The sequence below is a fragment of the Trichechus manatus genome, unplaced genomic scaffold (genome assembly GCF_000243295.1).
Source record: "Trichechus manatus latirostris isolate Lorelei unplaced genomic scaffold, TriManLat1.0 scaffold00007, whole genome shotgun sequence".
Lineage (NCBI taxonomy): Eukaryota > Metazoa > Chordata > Mammalia > Sirenia > Trichechidae > Trichechus > Trichechus manatus.
The window spans coordinates 29203924-29221357 of NW_004443943.1; the positions used below are offsets into that span (position 1 = coordinate 29203924).

The 17434-nt window shown below is 53.9% G+C and overlaps 1 protein-coding gene across 1 annotated transcript in view; it reads left to right on the forward strand.

Annotated features, from left to right (window-relative positions):
* SUFU (SUFU negative regulator of hedgehog signaling) overlaps positions 1–13825 on the forward strand; it is a 128910-nt gene extending 115085 nt beyond the window's left edge. The window contains exons 10-12 of the mRNA XM_004370086.2: positions 1291–1429; positions 10587–10655; positions 13157–13825. Coding sequence (XP_004370143.1) covers positions 1291–1429; positions 10587–10655; positions 13157–13246 — 298 coding nt within the window. The 3' untranslated portion in view covers positions 13247–13825. The remainder of the gene's footprint in view (positions 1–1290; positions 1430–10586; positions 10656–13156) is intronic.
* The last annotated feature ends 3609 nt before the right edge of the window (positions 13826–17434 follow it).

Genomic DNA, 17434 nt, shown 5'->3' on the forward strand with positions numbered 1-17434 from the left:
TCCAGAGAATTGTCCCTCAGTCCTGATCCCCTTAGGGAAGGCTTGGTGACCAAGGAGCCTCAGATGTCCCCCACCGTCACACAGGCCCAGAGTTAGGGGTTATCAGGACAGGGGTTCTGATGGGTAAGGCTCTGCTTTCTCCTGCTTGTTGCTTTTCCTGTGCAAAACACTCAGTTTTCCAAACCCAGTGGCCAGCCCAGCAAACTCCTTGAGGGACCAGAAAGCCAACTGTGTCCCTTCTGCTCCTGACAACAGTGCCAGAAACCCAGCCCTGTGGCCAGACTTCAGCTCTGTGCTCCTGGGATGCTCTACAGGGCTGCAGCATTGTAGCGGGCTTCCTGCACAGCACTCAGGGTTCCGCTCTCACTTTTATATCAGGGGAGGCAACAAGAATAACTAAATTTGGGGAACAGTGACAGGGAAGAAGGGGGTTACACTGGTTTGAACTGTCTTTACTATCCCTGGAGCCTAGGAAGGGAGCTTGGATTGTAACCAGCCTTGGCCAGCCACCCTGGGCAGCAAGGCAAAGATAGCAAATGGTCAGAATGGACAGGACCTGGCGGGGCTAACCACCAGGACTCCGGCCGTTTCTTCTCAGGCTACTTCTTTGCCCAGCTCAGGACCTTTAGGCTGGTGAAGGGTTAATCTGAGACAGTCTGAGAAAGCAAAGAGCAGGTTTTGCTTCCTTTGCTGACTGGCATCTCTGCCCCACTGGTTGCCCCTGCCTGCCCTTCCCCCAGGTATATTTCCAGACTGGGGCTTAACAGTGACTTCTCATGGCTTCCTCAGAGTGACCCCACTTGGCTTCAGCATTTTTTTTTAATGTATTTGTGGCCTTAGAGGTGGCCATTTAGATCTTGTGGGAAGGCCCAGGAGCAGGTAGAAAATTCTGTCCAGGACACAGACACTATGCCATCATCCCAGGGGCTCAGGAAATTTATTTAGGTACTACCCCCTCCTCCACAGCCCCAAACAAAGGAGCGTCCATGCCACTTAGCTCTGGTGTGACTTTGGGTCTCAGTTTCCTCACCAATACATGAGGGAGGTGGGCTATACTACCTCTGCCATCCCTTTGGACTCTGGTCCATTGTTGTCTCTGCTGCCTTTGAGCACTTTGGAAGAATGACATTTGAGAACTTGTGAGAGAGGCTTCTCTTTGAAGGTGTTGAAGGAGTCCCCTGTTAGTGGGCAGGAAGCATAGGCCCATGGTCCTAGAGCCTTGGCCAGGCCTGCTGCTCTGGGGCTGTGTCCAGGCCCAGCTCCTCACTGTCTCCATGTTCCCACCCCCAGGGGCAGACTCCTGCATGGACGGCACTTTACATATAAAAGTATCACTGGTGACATGGCCATCACATTTGTCTCCACGGGAGTGGAAGGCGCCTTTGCCACTGAGGAGCATCCTTACGCGGCTCATGGACCCTGGTTACAAGTGAGAAGGATCTTTTTCTCCCTACCTTCTTTCCATAGGCTCATCCCTTGCCCATCCCCTGCTTCTCCTCCCATGGCAGCTCTTGGTAGCTCTCTTTCCTAAAGGGTTTGCTACGAGATGCCTCTTGAACTGAGGACCTGATGCCTGTATGTAGATGTGGAGGGTGGATGCGCTGCCTATCCCATCAGCTCCAGGAGCACTTCTTGGCTTCTCCCATCACCTGAGACACCAGTGATATCTCTCCAGACCCGTTGGGAGTTCTGGTTCCTGTGGAAATCCAGGTTTGAGGGTTGTAGGACTTTCTGCACCCTGGGTAAACCAAGGCAGAAGAAACTGGGGGTGGAGGAGGATGTGTGAGGCCACTCTTAGTGGCTGTATGGTCATCCTGCCAGAATTCATAGAAAACAGGCCTGTATGCCTGGACCTGGGGCTGGGATGGGCAGACCTCAGCAGCCAGACCTACGTCACCCCACCTGCCATACCTGTGGCTCTCCTGCTGCTCCTGATGGAAACCCAGGTTGTCTGAACAGAAACCCACTGGCTTGTCCAGAACACTTTGTCCCTACTTGCTCTTCTGGCTGGAGCACAGCTTCAGAGCAACTGCCAAGCAGAGTGCTGGGGCCTGAGAGCCACAGGCCTCCTTCCAGCCCTCACCGTTTCCCAGGTTTCTAACGGGTCCTCGCCCTGGTCCATCACAGTCCCAGGTGCTTTTGGAAGACCAACAACCAACATCCTGTTTTGCTTTTTGTTTGTTGGGGGTAGGGGAAGGAACACTTTACTTTACCTCTCTCAGGAGTATCAAGAAAGGGAATCTGACCCTAATCCAAAAGGTGACCATGCCCTGTTTGTGGTCTTTTTTTTTTTGGCAGGGGGAGGGGGTGAGTTACAGTAGAGGAAAAGGGGAATTTTGCCAGTTTTGTGGGTTTAACTTGGTCTGAGGGGGTCTGTGAAGCATATATACTCTTAATGTGGACATGCTTTTTTGTCTGTGTGTCGGTTTGCAGCAGAATGTCTCCTCTTTCAGCTGGCTCCCTACCCCCACCCACCGCCAAAATACTAACCCTTAATTAAAACAAACAGCAAACAAAGAATACCAACCACGCTCCCCAGACTAAGCCGAAGTAGAAATGGAAGCTAGTGCTTTAGGGATATTGTGTTCCATAAATTATCTTGCCTTTTTCCACTGTTGTTATTACATTGTTTCATAACAAAATTACTTTGAACCATAAAGTTATAAATACATTTTAAAAGTCCCACTTGGTAACATTAGATTTCTGTCCATGTGGTGTTGGTAGTTACTGTAGCAAAAGCTCTGAAGTGTAACATTTGAAATTAGCCCAGCACAACTGGAAAGGGCCTTCCCCGGCCCCCAGCCATGTCCCAGGCTGCCACTGCAGCCTCCGTGGAGAAGGGAGGAAGCAGGCCTCTCTACTGGCAGAGCATAGGGAGGTGGGAGGTGGGGACTGGGCAGGTGACCCCAGCCCCAGTGAGTTCACAGTTCAGTTCACAGGTCATCATTCCCAGTAGACATCAGCCTGCTGACAGGCTAACAGGTCACCACAGAAGAATCCTCAGGTAGTGCTTATGTGTATTGAAAGTTCAAGCACATTTTCTTGGGAAAGAAGGGACTGGGGTCTTCCCAAACTCAGGAAGAAATTCCACCTAGTTATGTTTTACATTCTCAACTCGGAACTTGTCCTCGGAGTTCTGTAATCCTCCTCGGCTCTTTTCCTTCCCCAGTAAAACGGGAGCCAGAAAAATTTGGGCTGGGGCTGTTGTCCTACGCTGGGGAGGGGTGGTCAACATCTCCAATTACACAGGCCTTGCCCCTCAGTTCCCCCTGGAGCCTTCTGGACCCAACGCCAAGCTGAAGGAAGAAGGGGGAGCCCCTTATTCCCCCTGGCAGTCCCTCAGTGAGCTTGAGCACTCCCCAGCACGCAGTCCCCTCCCGTGGGCTGTTGCCTGGGGAACCGGGGAGCGGTGGGAACGAGCCCGCTGGCCTCGGCATGTTTCAATAAAGTTGCTGTGCTGGGAGCTGCTTAATCAAAAGCCTGTGTTATGGGCTCATTAGTGTGGTCTACCACGGGGGCCAGCTCGAAGCGGAGCTCCCAGGAAGGCTGGCTGAGGCCCCACTCCTCAAGCACGCACCCTTGCTCTCCGAGGGGTTTCTCAGGCCCTTCCTGAGGAGCCCTGGGAAACCCTCTGACCCTGCACCAGCCAGATTCTCAGCTGCTGAGCCAAACCCACACCCACCATCCTCCCCTCTAAGGCAGTCAGCATTTTCTGCTTCTGACTGCCAGCCCGCCTTCCCCATCAGGGTCTTGCCACTGTGGTCACAGGCAGCTCCCTAGCGTGTGGGAACCTGGGCTTGTGATTACTTGCGGGCCTTTAAGTCTCTCTGTGGGACTGGCTGCCTACCCAGAAGTCTGCAGGACCTCTTGGAGGCCAGGGGTTATCAGAGTCATCAGTGAGGCCCTCTCCACTGGGCCAAGAAGGCCCCTCAGCAGAGACCCCAGCGTAGAGAGGCGTGCCCTCACCCCCTGCAGGTCAGTCTTGCTCTTGCTCCCAGGATTCGTGGTATCTCCATGTGCCTAAGCCTGTTGGAAGGAGTTGAATGCAGTAGACCTGGGACATGAAGAGACCCAGACTTCTCTTCTCTTGGCTGCTGCTTCAGTCCTCCCTGTTGGTCCCTGCTGAATTGGGAGGGGCCGAGATGACTTTCTTGCATCAGCCTTAGAAACCCTCACTCCCAGCCTTGGCACCTTCTTCTGGCTACCAGCCCAGGCCAGCTATCTCTTGGGGAAAGGCACAGCAAAGACATCCTGCATGGGGGAAGCGTGACAAAGGAGAGGCTGAGAGGAAAAGGCAGCAGGTTAGGGAATCTAGGCTCCTTTCTGGAGCTTGTGGAATGGCCCCAGACAGGCCTCCACACCCATCTACTCCCGGGCCTGCACCTGCCCTCTGCACCCCCACCCCGCCCCGTAGCCCCCACCTCTCCAGACCAGGAAAGTCAAGGCCACAGCACACAGAAAAGCAGCAACAGCTGCAGTGCCAGGTTGAGCGCAGTGGACACTCCCTGCTTTATGGAGGAGCTGGAGAGGCAGGAGTCCAGCTCCTGTTCCACAGGCTTTTCAGTTTCCAGACACTGACACCTTGACTCTGTCACCCCTACCATTTGCTGTTTTCATCCACTATGGGACTGTAAACTCTCTCAGCCAACTCCAGAACTTTGCAGAAGGGTCTTCAGACCCTGGGTGAGAGGACTGCCAAGGTCCTCTCCTGCATCACCCTCCCCCAGCATTCCCTCACCCCAGTGGCTTCAACAGGCCTCTCCCTTGAGTCTGTCAACACTGTCCTCTGAGCGGGAGCCGGGCCCAGAGCTGAGGCGTTCATCCGTCCCCAGCCAGGGCTGATCTGAAGGGGGAGAGATCTCCGCCTCAGAGGTCATGTAGCGGTCACATCACCAAATATGAGATTTTTTTTAAGCCTACAATGCTTTTTCAGCTGCCTGATGTCTGACAGCTCACCCAGGTGGCACCCCTATTCCCAGCCATTCCCTGCCAGCCCTGATGGGAGGCCCCAGCTTGGGAGAAGATGCCCAGCAGATGTTCCTAGTGGGCTCTGCTGCTGCAGGCTAGGCTCCGGAAAGTGCTGCTGGGCTCTCCCAGCCCGGCTGCTGACTCACCACTCTCTGAACAAGGCCCCCGCCTTCCCCATCCACCCAGTTGGATGGCGTGTGGAAGATGACCTGGGAATTCCGGCCCAGGCCCTGAGCAGCTCCCTTTGGTGCCTCTACTGTTTCTCCTTCCACTGGTGAACCTGGCCACAACCTGGCAACCTTTGTTTGGTTTGTCCTGGGAATACTCCCATTAAGGCTTAAATCTCAGTAACATGCTGGGGGTAATACAGTCCCCTCCCTTTTAGGAGAGGACTATGATGCCCCGCTGTGTCCTCACCAGCCAACAGCCAGAGCAGAAGGAGCCTGAGCCTGCTTCTAGTTACCAAAGCCAACTTCCCGTCACCCACCCAGAGCAGGAAATGAGTGAGGCCTCACTTTGCAGCCACTGCAGCCTGGTACCTCCACACATGCCTCTGCTTCTGAGCCTGGGGGGTCTCCAGGCTGTCTTCTGGCTATTGTCTGGCATGATGGGGGGAAGGGATTCAGACTGGACTGCTTACTCATCCCTGCCTCCTCCATTGCCATTGTGAGTGCCAGAGCAGCTCCTTGGCAGGCCCTACCACTGTAAACAACACATTTCCTTCCCCGAGAGAAGGAAAGGGAGGGAAAAAGAAAGCCAAACTTGTTGGGAAGCAAGAACAACGTGTCAACACGAAAAGCAAACAAGGTCCTGGACAAAGTGTGGATTGTCGTAGTAAGGGGAAGGAGTGGGCACTGTCACCCGCTGTTTGCAGACTCAGAACTATCATTGACCACAGACATTTGAATCGGCGTCAGATCTGCAGCTGCTGGGCTGCTGGGCTGCTGCCTGCAGCCTAGCTGGGCCTGCCCAGGGCAGGCACTAACGAAAGATCACTTTTCGGGTTCCTTTCTGGAACTTGCTGGGGCCTGGGCAATGGGAAAGTTGTTGACAATCCTCCCTCACCACCAACCAGCCAGGCTGTCATAAGGCACCTGGTGTGAGCCCACTGGAGTAAGCTGCTGGCCTGGATTCCAAGCCCCCTCCCTGGCCAGAAGGGGTGGGGGCTCCCCGGCTCCCATTCCACAGGTCAGCCAGTTAGATGGCGGTGGAGCTGCAGCTACCAGCTCACCCTGTTGGTTATGTCTGTGCCCAGACCTGCTTCCCCTGTGTGTCTGAGTACTTCCCAGCACTCTTCCCATCTGTGATCTCTTGGACTGCCTTTTTCAAATGCAGATGCCTTGGCCTAGCCCAAGATATTCTGATTCAGGAGGTCTGGATGGGGCCTTGTTGTGTGCCATGCAGTGGATTCTGACTCAGCAACCTTATATGATAGGGTAGAACTGCCCCATAGGGTTTCCTAGGCTCCATTCGTTACGGAAGCAGATCACCATGACCTCTCCCCTGCCTCCATGGCCTAGCATCTTCATATTTTAAAAAGCTCCCAGGGGTTTAGGGGATTTTCCTTTCTCACTAAAGGATCTCCTCCCTCCAAGGGCTGTTTGTACACCTTCAGTGGGATAACAAAATAAGATTTTATGCCTGGGTCTTGGTGTTTATATCAGTGAGTGCTGTTGTTATTTTCATTATCATTTTCTGAGCTAGAATAACTGTTGCCTTATGTATGCAACTGTACCGGCCTGGAAATTTGCCCCACTGTCCTCACAGGGAAACCATCTTGAGCGTGACTTTCCTTCCTTTCCAGTTGGCCAACCTGGTTTTTGAGCAGCTGCATTTCTGTGAGGCTCAGGGCTACAGGCCTGCAGAGACCCCCTTGAGCTGAGCAGGTGGCCAGGAGGCCTGTAGCTGATTGCGGTTGGGATTGCTGGTTTTCCAGAGCAGTCACAGAAGCCAGAGTCACCTTCACCTCCCCCACCAAGAAGAGAGAGGTGTCAGCCCTAAGGATACAGACTTCTGGAGTTGGAGTACCTTCCCCAGACAAGAAGAGAGCATCCCCCACCACCATATAGCCAGATCACTGTTCTTTCTAAATGCAGGAGACTTCTCGCCTCTCAGCTTCTCCTCACCTGCAAACTGGAGAGGATAGTTACCTCCCTTGCAGGACCACCAGGAAGATTCAATGAAATGATGTAGGTCAAGCACTTAGCACAGTGCCTGGCACATGGGGGAGGCGCTGCTCCTGCTGTCAGAGTTGCTGTCATTGCTACTGTCATTACCGTACCCGTTCTCTTTATCTGTGACAGAGCCAGGCAGCTCCATGGGGACCCAGTGAGTTCCAGACCTCTAAGCCCCAGAACTGCACAGGCTTTTCCCACAGTTGCATCACAACAGTGAGTCTGTTCCTCCGGAGAGCGCCCGGGAGCTGCTCCATCGTAGCTGTCTATCTCAGTGTCTTGTTGATAAGATCTGTTAACATGCTCAGCTCCAGGTCTGAAATATACAAAGAACAGGGCCTGTTTGTTCAATCCAAGCTTCTAAGGTTTAGCTCCCAAAGGAAATTAAATTAGGTGCCTGGAGCTATGACAGTCTGTCGTGTTTCTTTGCAGGGAATGTCATCCTTAATATCATGCAGACTTGGTGTATAATTTTTCCCGTTTAATCTTTTTAAAATAATGTGGTTTCCAGCGGGAACCAGCAAGTCACCAAAAGTGAAAATTGAGGAGGCAAAGAGGTGTAAAAAGTGGGAGCAACTGGGGTTTGTCCCCATTTTTGGTCTTGCCATCCCCTCCCCCAATTGAGTACAAAATAAGTCCACACACAGATGGTACCAAGCCGGCTGTTGCTATACTAAATGCTGCCATAATGCACCCTCTCCCAGCACCAATTCCAGACCTTTGTCAGAGGATCTGGTGTAGGGCTGAACTCTTGTCTTTGGAGTCTCGCTGGATGGCCATAGTCTCTGTAAACCCTACCCCCTGCATCTACCTCCCCCTCCTCCTTACCCCCAGCACTAGTTACAGTCCCAGACCTATTTACCTCTCTGGCAGAAAGTCCCTCCTTCAGAATTATTGGTTCACATCTGCCCAGCCTGCCCTAGCTGGAGCCATTGTAATGTAATTGGGTTTTAGGTATGCTTTTGTTTGTGCTAGCATTTGCAGAGATGGCAACAAGCCCCGGAAATGCCAAAAATATGAATGTGACTTTTGTGCTACTCATGTAGACTGGTGATAACTGGAAACTCTGGACTTTTGGGGGAAAAAACCCTGGGATGAGAGAGCCAGAGGAGCAGGGCTGTGGGAGGGGTCGAGGTGTGATTGGAGGGGTGGGCCAGCCCCGGTTTGGGGAACTTGGGTGGGCACTTCCCTGGGCTGACTTTGCCTCTCTCCCTCTGTCTCTAAGCTTTGCTTGTTCTTTGTCTCTGGCCTCACTCAAGGCCTGAGCTCCTGAAACAGAAACTTTGAGGAGGAGATGTGGACCAGTGGTCAGAGCTGGTTTTGTTCCTGACTATGGGCTTGGAGCCTAGCAAAGTGAGGTTTTTTGACTCCCTGTCAAATAAGGAAACCCTGGTGGCATAGTGGTTAAGAGCTACGGCTGCTAACCAAAAGGTTGGCAGTTCGAATCCACCAGCTGCTCCTTGGAAACCCTATGGGGCAGTTCTACTCTGTCCTGTAGGGTCACTATGAGTTTGAACTGACTCGACAGCAATGGGTTTGGGTTTTTTTGGTCAAACAAGGGAGGATGCTTGTCCCTGAGGGGAATAGGCTTCCTTCATACCTGTGTCCCCAGAGCTCCACCCAGGGCCAGGCCTAGCAGAGGCGCCCAGGGAATGCTTATGAAATTGAATGGATTGATGGGCTGGGCGGATGAGTAGAAGAATGAATAAATGAGTAAATGTCCTGGGGGTAAGATTCCAGGATTCAAAAGCAGCCCTTCAGGTACTAACAGGAGTCTAGACACAATTGAAATGTAGTCTTGTCTCAGCCACTCATAAGCCGTGTGACACAGGCAACTTGGGTAACCTTTCTGTGCCTCAATTCCTCATCCGTAAGGAGACTGAAGGAACTAAGACATAGGAGCAATTAGCACAGTGCCTGGTGTGGTGGTGGTTTTTCTGCTCACTTGGGGGTAGTTTTCTCATTCCTTGCTCCCACCCCCACCCCATCAACTTTCTTCCTCTGGAGCCCTCCATCCTGTGAGGTCCTCAGTGATCCTCCTTGCTCGCCCTCCTTTCTCTGCCAATCCACTTATCTCACAAGCTGACTCTAAATGGTGAAGCTTCTATTATTTCTAGGCAGTTTATCAGAGTGGACACCTTCCAGGGGAAACCTGCTTGGTATTTTCTTAAAGTTCTTGATTCCCAACCGACTCACAGGGAAGGTTTCCCTCAAGGAGCCTCTCGCCATCCCCCTTGAGGCTGTAGTGTCCTCTGTGCCCCACCCAGACTACTCAGTGTCTGCTGGAGGAAGCAAGGCAGAGGCAGGTAGAGCCACAGCTGGGGTGGGGCGGTGCAGACAGGCCTGATGCAGAGGCCCCACGGACAAGCACAGGGAGGATGGGGTGAAGGAAGGGTCAGATTTGAAAGAGGAGCGACCTCCTCAGCCAGTGCCCAGCATGGTAGTACAGGCACAGAGCGAGCTTAGCCTGCCTCTGCAGAGCCAGCCTGGCCAGAGGAGAAGGTTAGGAGAAATGGTTGAGGAAGACCTGATTTTGGAAGTCCTGAGAGTCTAGAGGGAGAGTTTAATAAGCATTCCCATTGGCTATGAGAACTTCTTCAGGGAGTGAGGGTGGTGGTTGTGCTAGCTGAATAACGGAGCCAGACTGCCCTAGACATCACACACAAGACTGTCTGTTGGACTAGAGCAGCAAAGTGGGAAATCTGGGAGGTGAATACAGAAGAAGTATGCAAAGGAAGTCTTGAAGAACTCAACGGCTAAATGGGACCACAGGGCCATGGCTTGGGGTCTTTAGCCTGAGATAATGCAGATACAGGTTGATGGAAGTGGGAGTGGAGGGTCCCTTTGCCTTCTGTAAAATGAGGGAGGTTGGTCTACAGTCTTCAAACTCTCCAGCCCAGACATTCTTGGATGTACCTTTTGGGGCATTTCCAGATTCCAGACAGGGCTTGTATTCCAAATCCAAACAGATTGCTTTTGTCCTACCAAGTGGTGGAGGGGGCACATGTGAGCCCACTGGGCAAGGAGGGTGTTGGCAACAGCTCTTCTGTGCCCCTCGGCTTTTCTGTTTCCCCTCTTCTGTGCTGCAACATGCAGGAGGCCAAACAGCCAAATAGGCTTTAGGTTTTTTTTTGTTTGTTTGTTTGTTTTTTTTTGATTTTCGTCTCCCTTCTAGGACCAGCACTAACTGACCCTCAGGTCTCTTCACCTCCCTTCTCCTTTGTCCTCTTTCCTCTGCCCCCAGCCCCTCTGATATTGCAGGCAGTGGTGGTGGGAGGTCTTGGGGGTGGGGAGAGAAATCAAACACTTGCCTTTGCCCCTAGAAGGATCACCACCAGGGGCTCGTGCCTGCTCCATTGCCAGAAGAAAGGGTCATAGCGTGGCAGTTGCAAAAAGAGACCATATATTAAAAAAATAAAAGCCTGCCTTGTGCCTCCTTCCCAGATTCTGTTGACTGAAGAGTTTGTAGAGAAAATGTTGGAGGACTTAGAAGATTTGACTTCTCCAGAGGAAGTAAGCCTGTTGGATTCTCTCTGACAGTGGGCTCCAGTCCCCAGGAGCATGTGCTTGTCTTTGTGCATGTGTGTGTGTGTCTGCATGTGTGTCTGCATCTTCAGGCGCCTCTCCGAGGCGTGGGGATAGGCTGGGGAAGAGACCCCAGAGATGCTGAAAGGCTTCATTTCTTCTCTGTTTCCCTGAACCACCACCCCCCCCAGCCATTATAAGGACACTCAGCAAATTGTCTGAATTGCCAACTCCTGAGAACCTCATTGAAGAGGCAGCCAGGGCCTTCAGGCTAGTATGAGTTCTCCCCCAGCCCCTGCTGTTCCTTGGCAGCTTCTGAACAGAAGGCCCATGTCTGCTGCCAGAGAACATTCCACTGGGAAGTTCTGGTGGGCAGCGAGGGACTCCTGCTCTTGCCTCGGGCCACCCAGGAGTCACTCGCCCTTCTTCCCTTCCCAGCCATGAGCTCTCCCCTTTTAGTCAGCCTCTTCCAGTCCTAAGTCAGAGCCAGAGGAGCTGGCAGGCCAGGTGAGGCTTGTGCCTTCCCCTGGCTGCCCCTCTGGGGTACAGGAACAGAGCCCATAATCCCCTTTGTTTTTCTTCCTTGTTCCCGGCATCCTTATTTGCAGGGACTTACCTCATTCTGGAAAGTCCCTTCCCCTCCCCCTGCCTGCTGCTAATCAGCACCCCAGTGGGATCTGCGCCTTTGTGGCCTCAGCGCCCCGTGGGTTAGTGGAACATTAGCAAGCTGTCCCTGCCTCTGGAGAGCCCCCACCTATGGCAGAAGCAGACCCTTCCCTTGCCCTTTTTGCCAGGAGCTTCTTGAGGGAGCATTCCTTCACCTCCCAGGGCCCAGGCAGGGGCTAGGTTTCAGGCAGGGCAAGGGCTTCCAGCTACCTGGCTCCCAGGACCCGGAGGCCTCTGCTATTCAAGAGGCTGAGGAGCGGGCACAGGGCGAGGCTATCCTGACCTGGTCTCCAGGTGAACAGGAACTCCTCAGAGCCTGAGGCCAGCCCTGATAGGATAGTGTCTTCTCTGTCCTGTGGGATGCAGCTTGATAAATTCGTTCATTCATACATTCAGCAGTCACTGAGCACCAGTCTGTGCTGGCCCTTGTTCCAGCCACTCAACCCCCACAAGGCACCAGCCCCTGAGGCCCAGCTCCCCATTCAGCCAGACCAGAGCCAGCTGCCCAGAAGTACTTCCGGAGAGGCCTTGTCGCACTGGGATGGCACTGTGCCAGACTGCTACTTTGAGCTTGGGTGTTGAAGGGGTAGAAGGGGGACAGTCCAGGCAGGAGGGACAGGAGCCAGGGGAAGCTTAGGAAAGTAGGTCACTAAAAATGACTTTTTTTTTTCTCCTGTGCAGAGGCTCTCCCTACACCCTGCCCCACTCTCCACTTTAGTTCTGGCATACCAAATCCCCCAGCAGAGGGAGGGAGAGAGGGAGCCAGCCAGGAAGTGTTGGGCCTGTCCACTTCTAGCCCCAGTACCAGCAGGCTGAGAGCACTGGTCTTCTCTCCCTTCCACCCTGGCCTTGACTCCTTGCTTAGTCCTGGGTCACTGGGAGTCATAAAAGACAAACCCTGTCTCCAAGCTCCAGCATCACTCTAAGTCAGTGAGCATCTGTTGTGCACCAGCTGTGTGCCAGACCACATGGAAGGTTCTGGAATACAGAGGGAACAAGATATCAGCCTCTCCCCACTACCTCCACCAGCAGCTCCCAGGCCAATGAGAAAAACAAAACTGTAAGCAAATCAATGATTCCTGGGGTGGGGCAGGAAGACCTTGGGCTCTGCTTGGCCATTGCTGGAACTACTCTCAAGGCATGTCCTGGGACACAGCTGAGAATGAACAAAAGGGAGTAGGGTGGGGATCCACTCCTGAAGATGCTCCAGGCCCAAGAAATCACCTCAAGCCACATTCCTCCTGCTCCTCTGCTCCCATGGTGGCTCCAGCATGGGGCTGACTTTGGGACTGAGCCAGGACTTCCTTCCCTTTGGACCCTTTGGCAAAGGCTACAGAGGGCAGGTTCCAGGATCCTTCTCGCACCAGCCTCAGAAACAGAGGCCATGGCAGGGACAGGACCACAGAGTCCCAGACCTCAAGCCACTTCCCTGTAGCCTCGGCACCCTCCCCCCTCCTCTCCATCCTCCAGCCCCAGGGCCTCAGGGAGCAGATTCCTTACGTGCTTGTGGCCGGAGGCAGAACCAAGGAAGTGAGCAGGAGGGAGCTCGGCACAGTCAAGAAAGCGTTAGAAAACATGCCTCCTCCAACCCTGGTTAATTATTGTCAGGGTGAGGGGAGAGAAGCAGTCACCAAACTCCAGCAGCTTAACCCCAGCTGCCCACCTAGGTCTAGCATTTGAGATAGAAGCCAGGCCTGTCTTGCCCTCAGCACAGTATGCGTGGGACAGGGCTTGGGTGAGGGTCCTTGCTCTAGGCAATCGTGAAGATGGCCATCATGGTTTCTGCTAACCCTGTGCTCTGGCTGTGCTTTCTCCCTCCACAGTTCAAACTTCCCAAAGAGTACAGCTGGCCCGAGAAGAAGCTGAAAGTCTCCATCCTGCCTGATGTGGTGTTCGACAGTCCACTGCACTAGCCTGGGCTGGGCCCTGCAGGGGCCAAGGGGGAACCCAGCTGCTCCCCAGTGACTTCCAGTGTAACAACTGCAGAAAAGAGAGTCCCACAAATAAAAGGAGACACGTGAGGATTACTGCGCAGCCACTGCACCTGGTGCCTGGTGGGATGTCGTGCCCAGGCCTGGGCCCCCACTGACCTCCACTTCCGGGGCCTCATCCACCCAGCTGGCCAAGCCCGTGTGACCAGGCTAAGGCCCCACTCGCCAGTGAGCGGGTAAATGCAAACCTTCCCCTTCTGCTGCCGCTCCAGGTTCTGGTTTGAGGTTTGACTTTGCACCCTTGATGTGCCCCTAGGTTGAGACAGGCTTCACTATCACCTACCCCGGCAGGGAAGTAGGGACCCACCAATGCCAAGTGCAGACATGGGTGCGCTGCCTAGCTCAGCTCTGGAAAGCCTTGGTAGTCAAGCTCCTCTGGCCACAGAACAATTTCTCCCATCATGTTTGGTTTTCTTCCTCATTTGGTTTTTTAGAAACCGGATAGCATTTTATTGCTGTACGAAGATGTCGAGAAGCGGTGTATATAACGTTTTTTAAACAGGACTTTATTTCCAGATGAACTTTCTCATTCTCTCAGACAGACGCCTGGGGCTGTCTCTCCCCCTGCACCCCCACAGGACAAGGTGCCGGGTGTTCACCTGCCAGCCCACGCCCTGGAGGAGCCAGCTTCACAGAGAGGCTTTTCTTCCCAGCTGGGCCTGGCGGAGCTTGGGACAGGTGGAGGAGAGCTGAGATGCACTCCCCCGTGCAGCCTTGAGCCCAGTTTAGCTGGGGCCAGGAAGGGAGTCTGCTGTTTCCCAAGTGGACTGGGCCCCTACAAGTTTCAAGGCCTATCAGGGTCTCAGAAATTTGGTGGCCCCAGCCTCATCTTCTAGGCCTTTTTACCCAGTCAGGCCTACCTGGGAGAGAGTGAGGCCCAGCACCTCACAGACTATCCCCACCTGCTGCTCAAGGCCTGGGTCTCAGTGCTTTGGCCACCTCCGTCCCATTCCCTTATCCCCTATGCTTCCCAACCTCCAGGCTGCAGAACTCTGGCTTGTTAGAAAGTGAAAAGGCAGCCTCTCAACATCTTTCACTTGGATTTTGCAAACAGGGCACTCTACCTCCCACCCTCCCTGCATCCTTTCATTTCTCATCTTTCCTTCCCTAGTCATTGTCCTGACTCCTTTTCTGCTTACCTGGCCTCTGGGGATCCTTGGTCCCTCACCCCAAATACTGCAGATTTCACAGTCTTCCTCCTGGAAGCTAACTTATCTCTGGCCCTTGGTTTTGGGGTTCCTCTTGGATTGTCTCCCACTCCTGGCCTGGGATCAGAAAGCCCCTTTCTTACCTTCATACCCTCTGACTCCAGGGACTGCAACTTCAAGATCATCCTCAGGCCTCCCCAAAACAGTCATTTTGTCTATCAGGGACCATGCAGGTATCCTCACTCCCCACCACACGCACACATACACACACACACAGCACTACTGGGGGTGCAGGACCCCTCTGATGAGAGATCCAGCCAAAGAGCTGCCTCCAGGGGCCATGAGGGCATTGCCCAGGTTCTCCAGGGAGCAGAAACTGGGCCCCGGAGGGGCCGATTAGGCCTGGCCTTTTCCCCTGCACACCCCTAGTGTATTCAGTTAGCTCCATCCAGGCTCTGAGCTTCAAGGAAGATCACCCTGGATGATTGGGAGAAACTCACATCATGCCCCCACTAGCCAAAATAAGAGCTTCCCTGGACCTGATGTTGGCGGCAGTTGTGCCTTCTACTGCCCCGAGGACTTTTCCAAAAGGACATTTCTTGGCCTTCACCCACCCACCATTGCAGCCCTGCCTTTGAAGCTCTTGTATAGTGACATTTCAGGGGCAGAGAGGGGCCATCAGCTTGCCTCCTTTCCTTGCCACACTGACCTGCCTCTTCTCGAATCTTCTCCTGGGGACCTGCCTGAGGCCTTAGTGCTGCCTCTCATCCTGCTCTCCATCTGCCTGGTTTTGGAGAGGGGCAGCATTTTCTGAGCTCAGCTGTATCATGTATGCGAGATATTTCAGCAACAGCTCACTTCAGCCTTCAGGGCCTTTGTGGACTGATGGTCAGCCCCACGAGCATGGCGGCTGTGTTCTGGGATAGCAGGGGCCGCAGAAGGGCAGCTGGGGAGTTGGGAGACAAGATGAGCAGGAGTGGCCTGCCCTTGAAGCCTATGTCAGGAACATCAGGAACATCCAAGGTCATGCTGGGGCCAGGCCTCCACCTCCCTTCCCTACAATGCACCAGCTCTGGGGAAGCAGGAGGCCTCCTTTTCTTTGGGTGGTGGTGCCTTCCCAGAGGTCTCTGGGGGAAAGGACTGTCTATGGAGCTTCTGACTGGTGGAGGAGACCCTCACTGAGGATCACGCGAGGCTGAGCATGTACCCTGCCAAGCACAGCACCTAGCGTGTGGTGGGTGCTCAGTAAATGTACCCCTCCTTCCCTGTGTGCAGCTCTCTGGGAACTCCTGACCTCACTGTGAGTTGGAGAGGTGAGGCGCCTCCCACTCTCCCTCTATCTGTCTCTTACGCAGGCCTCCTTGAGGCTTGCCCAGTCCCACCCCACCCCTCCAGGTCCCTGGTACTGGAGCCTCAGAGGAACGGGCTCTCCTTTGCTGTTCACCTGCTATGTAAGGAGGACTCCTGTGCTTCCCCCAGGTCCAGTGTGGGTTGCAAGAAGCCGGCAGAACCAGCTGCCATCTTCAGGGGGTAGGAGAGGCCCCATGCAAGGTCTCAGGTTAGGCTGGGGAGCTGGTGCCTCTTCCTGCCCTCCTCTTCCCCTTCCAAGAGTGGCTGCAGGGCAGGGCCTGGGGAAGCCTTGAGGAGCACTTGCAAGGGCTAGAGCGGTTATAAAAATAGACACAGGGTCTTGGGACTGTTTCGAGATTGACCTAAGCATAGTGAAAACCTGAAGGTCACTGCCCCTATGGGGCAGATCAGTAGAGAATCCCCTCGACGATATTTTTTTATCTGGTTGTCTTCCCTCTCTGAGTGCCAGGCCCTTTGTGCCAGGTGAGTCACCTGGTCCCGTGACATGTCAGGAGCCCTGTAGAGAGATCCCTTCTTTTGTACAAGTACCTGAATGCTGCAGCTGGCAGACTTTTGTAAAATTTTATATTAGTTTCTAATGTCAGTGGCGACGCGGTTCCTGGGGCTGCAGCCAGCCTGGGACTTTTGTAAGGTTTTTTGGGTGACTCACTTAGATGTTGTTTCCTTCTTGCCCCCTCTTCCTCTGTGTAATCTAAGTGCATTAAACATTTGCAGAAGTGCCTGGGCTGTGTGCTCTTTTCTGGCAGCCTGGAATAGGGGGGCGGGAAGCTGGGGCCCCGGCAGAAGGGCCCGGTGGACTTACCCACTTAGAAGAAGCAGGGATGGGGGAAGGCCCCTAGCACTGGTGTTGGCAGTGAAGGGGGTGCCAAGGAGGAGGATCACACAGCTGGTGACTCTTAAGTCATGCAGAAATGACTTTGCAGGGACAGGCTCTCCCTCACTGGTCTTGAATTCCTCAAAGGTCAAGGGTGTAGGAGCAGGAAGACTGTGAGAGATGGCTGGGTAGACACAGACCCTCTCTCTGCAACTCCATCCTTTTCTACTCTCCTCTCACTAAAAACCCTTTCCCCCTTGGGATGAGGGCCCTCCTCGCCTCCAGTTTTGGGGTCCTTGTCTCCCCTTCCAGCCACTCCCTTCACCAGGCATCTAAACTCAACCTCCTGATCCAGGGGCCAGCCTCAGAAGTTATCACACCCACTGGGTGACCTGGAGGCCAGCCCACCCTTTCTGTCAGCTCCTTAGGGCCAGTATGGGAGAGGATAAGGATATATCTTCCTTCCCTGGACTACGCAGCTCCGCCTCTCCAGGGCCTGGGTGGGTAAAACAGCCCAGTGCCCGTGGGGGAGAAGGCAACAGCCTGGGACATGAGAGGCAGGCAGGATGGGGTCTGCACCCAGACAGAGTTCCTAGAACCTGGGGTCTTGTCCTTAGTCTTCACACATTCTTTCCCTTCCTTCTAGGCCTGGTTTTCTAATTGTCCCAGGGAGTGCTCAAGATGGGGCTGCAGCACCCAGGGGGTTCTGCTGGGGCATCATAGGGTGGTGGTGGCCAAGGGGTGTCAGCTCCTGCCTCCTCTGTCCTCTTTGAGATC